We start from the raw sequence: 4,656 nt of genomic DNA, 5'->3' as shown, positions 1-4,656 counted from the left end.
ATGGGCTCTAGGCATGCGGGCTTCAGTGGTTGTGGCACGCGGGCTCAGTAGATGTGGCTGGCGGGCTCTAGAGCACAGGCTCAGTAGTTGTGGTGCACGGGCTTAGTTGCTTCGCAGCACGTGGGATCTTCCCGGGCCAAGGTTCGAACCCGTGTTCCCTGCATTGGCAGGCGGATTCTTCCAGGGAAGCCCCTGGATCTTTTTGAGTACCCAATGAAACTCAACGGACCCTTTCCCCAGGAAAAAAACACGTTATTTTGCAGGTAACGTTGGGGGTTCTGGGAACTGGGAACTCTTGACCACTTGGAAAAGAGGCCGGGAATAGGTGGAACAATTTTAAGACAAATGATTTGATTATGCTGGGCATAGATAGGCCAGAGAGACAGCCCAGTAAGGAGCTAATGGCAAAGGAGGTGGGGAAGTAGTCTGACAGAGCCGGGTGGTAACAGGGGAATGGAGAAAGAAGGAGTAGGAGGATGGCAGAGTTGCCAAAGGTATATATGCCTGCTCCATGACCCAAAACTATTAGTCTCTGAGATAGGCAAAAAGACTGACAATGTTTGGCACTGCAGCCTTGACCACAATCACAGAAACCTGGAAACACCCTAACTGCTCATCCATGGAGCTCATTAAATAAATACTATGCAGCAGCTGTAAACAAGATTGAGGAAGTTTTCATGTACTGACGTGTCAACAATTTGAGATACACTAAGAGAAGGGGAAAAAGCAAGGTACAGAACTGCATGTATAGGATGCTGACATTTATGAAAAAATGTACACATGGAAAATTTATGGAAGAATACACAAATTGATAATTATGATATTTGAATTGTAGATCCTACACGTGTTACTTTTTCAGTTTAAAAAACTGTAGCTTCTAAGAGCACCCCCAGCTCTGTAATTGGCCACATCTGGATTAGATCCCAGGCCTGTTTATTTGCTGGGTGATAATGACCAAGTGACTTCATTTCTCAGTTTCCTCATCTGTAAAATGGGGAACCATAAAGTTGCAAGAATTAAATACACTTGACGACCATTTAGAACAGTGCCAGGCACAGTATAAGCACCTTCTAGATCATACATGTTATCATCACTGTGTTTACTGACAACTAGATTAAGCCACATGTCTGAAGAGTTACGGTCAAGAACCAGAGCTTTGGAGCCCAGGTGCTTCTTCCTTGATGGTGACCTTGGCAAGCGACTTCCCCCTCTCTGGACCTGTTTCCCCACCCCCAGGATGGCTGGGGGGCCTGAGCCACAGGAAAGGGATGCAGCTCCCACTCTAAGCACTTCCTACATGCTCAGTTTCCAGATAACAACTGCTGCTATGGTTACTTGTTGTTATTATCAATTGGGGGTGGGGGGGGACATGGGCCCCAGTGACGCTCAGACCAGGAAGGGAACCTAGACAGGCCACCTCCCCAAGAAGACACGGACACACTCTATGTTATAATTAAAAAAAAAAAAAATCCTTCAATATCTCCCATCCCCTCCCTCCCTCCCTCCCCCAGGCAGGGTCAACCCAGTGTGATTCCCACCGAGGCCAGGGCTTCAGTGGCCCAGGAGGGACAGAGGGTGGGGTCCCCATACATGGTGCCCATAAAGTCCCTCACGAAGTCGGGGAAGCGCTTCTCCACAATGCTGGCGCGTACAGCGCTCATCAGCCGCAGCTGCAGTGGGGGGGCGGGGTCAGCAATCAGCCACCAGCATAGGGGAGACCCCCATCCCCCTTGCCTCACCCCTCCCAGCTACAGGCCCACCTGATAGGCGATGTTGTGGACAGTGAGGTGGTGCAGGGCCGCGGTGTTGTCGCTATGGAGCAGTGTGTGCAGGAAGGCCCGGCTGTGCCTGGGGACAGAAGGAGGGGGCTCAGCAGTGCCAGGTCCTTCCCCCCTCCCTGCCCTCCCCCCGCCCCCAGGCTCCGTCCTCCCCTACTTCTGGCAGGTGGGACAGGCACACTCTGGGTCTATGGGGCGGAAGTCTTTCTCATACTGTTTCTTCTTCAGCTGCAGGTTCCCCGTGGGCACCAGGGCAGAGCCAAAGCGCTGGGGGTGGACAGGGGGAGGGGAGGGTGGGTCAACCAGGTCTTCCCCCCCGCCTTGGCCCCCGCAATCCCTCTCCGGTCTTTCCGCTGCCAAGGGCCTCACCGCTGTCCGTGTGGGGAAGACGCAGTCAAACATGTCGCATCCGAGAGCCACGCAGACCACCAGATCAGTGGCATAGCTGGAGGCGGGGCCGTGGGGGAGGGGGGCAGAGAACCTCAAGCCCTGGTCACATACCCAGGGCCCCCCTCCCCAAGACTGGCACCCTCAGAGCCACCCCCAGCAGAGGGCCATGTCCTCCTCAGTTCCCTCCCAAGCAGGGCTGTGTCCTTCCCCCTCCCTGACCCCCAGAGGCAGGGGTTCCCAGGAATCCCCTCCCCACAGGCGGGGCTGTCTCCTCTCTCCTCCACATACCCGACCCCCATCAGGTATCGGGGCTTGTCCTTAGGCAGCCTTGAGGTGCTCAGCGCCACCATCCTCCAGAACTGGCCCTTGCTCTCACCCCCGCTCAGGCCCCCGATGGCGAAGCCTGGCACATCTCTCTTGGTCATCTCTGGGGGTGCAGGGGCAAGGCCAGCGGTGATCAGAGAAAAGGAAATAGGCCACAGTCTCCTCCTCTTCTTCCTCCTCACCCTCAGGGCAGACCCTGCCCAGACCTCCACAGGCCATCAGGAAAAGAGAATGTGACACAGAGAGAGAGAGAGAGAATGTGCGTGGCGTGTGTGTGTCTGAGGGCTGCTGGTGGTCTCAGCTACCGTTTATAGAATGCCTGCTGCATGTCACGGCTTCTTTTTCAATCCCCGGGAGAGAGGCCCAGGGCCCACACTCCCTTAGCTGAAACCTAAGATGAGGCCAGATGTGTTTCAAAATTTTCCAGATTTTAGAACAGTGAACATCCTACCTGCTGAAGAACAGCCTGTCATCAAACGCCATTAACATTCTGACAGCAAAATGTGTAAAGACTCCTAACAAACTGGGGTCAGTAAGTCTGGTCTTGCCACCAAATAAATTGCAAATTCTTGCGTGTTTTGGATATTAGAAGTGGGCAGGGGAATTCCCTGGCGGTCCAGTGGTTAGGGATCTGCACTTCCACTGCAGGGGGTGCAGGTTCGATTCCTGGTCAGGGAGCTAAGATCCCACATGCCTCGCAGTAAAACCAGAAAAACAAAAAACAGAAGTGGGCAATTAGGCTCCAGAATTGCAGGGCAGGGGCTGCAGGTCTGCACTGTGGTTGAGGCATGCAGAGCTTAAACCACTGGCCCAAGGCCACGTTGCCAGAGGCTCGATTCGAACCCAGGTCTAAGCCTCAAAACCAAGACTTATCTCTGGCTCCAGCTGCCCAGTTCAACTAGGGGGGAGGCCACAGCATTGACAAAGCAGGCCTGGTCTGGGGCTGGGTTTTGAAGCAGGAGTAAGCAGCAGAACCAAATGGGGATGAGTTGTTCAAATGCAGCTTCCCAGGTCTGCCCTGGCCACAGACTCTGACCCAGTCATAGGGAGAGCCTGGGTGGTCCTGGTGCAGGCGAGACTCAGAGCACAGAGAAGCACCACCGGGACAGTGCTTGTCAAACTGCAAGTGGCCGAGAAATGAATTTGATTTGATGGGATGAGATCAGGGTTGTTGCTGTTGTTTTCTTTTTAAATGACAGAGAACAGAAAATATTGTATCAAAGAGTATCTCGTGTATAATGGTAAATGCTTCAGGAAGCCTTGGTTTCCACTCTCATATATGTGCACGCATCCGGAGCCATGACACGAAATGTACTTCTGACTGTGGGTCTCCATTAAAAAGACTTACTGGACCAGGAGTGGGGGTGGGGACTGGGGGTGGTGGGCAGTTTGAGGACAAAAGGAATTACAACAGGACACTCTTCACAACAGCATACAATGATGCCAGGTGCAGGCGGGACACCATGAACAAATTTTCCCATTTATTCCTCACTTCGATCCCATGACATTGGGAGTATGTTCCCATTTTACAGAGGAAGAAAGTGAGGCTCGGAGAGGCCAAGCCACTAGCCTAAGGATGCACAGCCATGAGGCAACAGATCGGGGGGTTGGATCCAGCTGCGTGGACTCCAGAACCCAGAGTCTTGCCCGTGACACCTCACTGCCTTTGAGCCCCCATCTCTGCCTCCACTTTGTCTCCATGACCACGGTCTTGGTTCAGGCCTCACTGTCACCCTCCCCCTGGGCAACTACTCCAGCTTCCTCTATGGGCCTTACGCTTCCTATCTCACTGGGATTTTTCTCCCACTCTCCCACTCAACAGCCTTCCATGGCTCCCCAGCACCTCGGTGTGCTGTCCCACAGCCTCCACCATCAGCACAATGCCTCGGGCCCAACCCCTTGCTCCTGACTGCATGTCTCACTCCCCAGGGATGGAGCAGCTCTATGTATCTGTTAATGCTGTAGGTTCCAGAGCCCAAGGTCTGGGTTCAAATCCCAGCTCTGCAACATGCATGCTGTGTGGCTGGGTGTAAGTAACTTAACAGCTCTGTGCCTCAGTTTCCCCTCCTATAACCTTGGGAACCTGGTAGTTCCTACCTTACAGGATCTTTATGAAACCTCAATGGGTCAGTCCATGACCAGCGTTTGACAGAGTGCCTGCTGA

At 53.5% G+C, this 4,656-nt stretch overlaps 1 protein-coding gene across 1 annotated transcript in view; it reads right to left on the bottom strand.

Annotated features, from left to right (window-relative positions):
• Nucleotides 1-1,443: 1,443 nt before the first annotated feature.
• The window catches only part of QTRT1 (queuine tRNA-ribosyltransferase catalytic subunit 1), an 11,830-nt gene continuing 8,617 nt past the window's right edge, over nucleotides 1,444-4,656 (bottom strand). Inside the window, exons 6-10 of the mRNA XM_007460680.1 lie at nucleotides 2,457-2,595; nucleotides 2,148-2,223; nucleotides 1,936-2,045; nucleotides 1,761-1,848; nucleotides 1,444-1,670 (exon numbers count right to left, since the gene is read on the bottom strand). Of these exons, the coding sequence (XP_007460742.1) occupies nucleotides 1,518-1,670; nucleotides 1,761-1,848; nucleotides 1,936-2,045; nucleotides 2,148-2,223; nucleotides 2,457-2,595 (566 nt within the window). The 3' untranslated portion in view covers nucleotides 1,444-1,517. The remainder of the gene's footprint in view (nucleotides 1,671-1,760; nucleotides 1,849-1,935; nucleotides 2,046-2,147; nucleotides 2,224-2,456; nucleotides 2,596-4,656) is intronic.

The sequence above is a fragment of the Lipotes vexillifer genome, unplaced genomic scaffold (genome assembly GCF_000442215.2).
Source record: "Lipotes vexillifer unplaced genomic scaffold, Lipotes_vexillifer_v1.1 scaffold1011, whole genome shotgun sequence".
Classification (NCBI taxonomy): Eukaryota; Metazoa; Chordata; class Mammalia; order Artiodactyla; family Lipotidae; genus Lipotes; species Lipotes vexillifer.
Note: the sequence above shows the minus strand (reverse complement) of the source record. Positions and strands in the feature narration are given on the sequence as shown.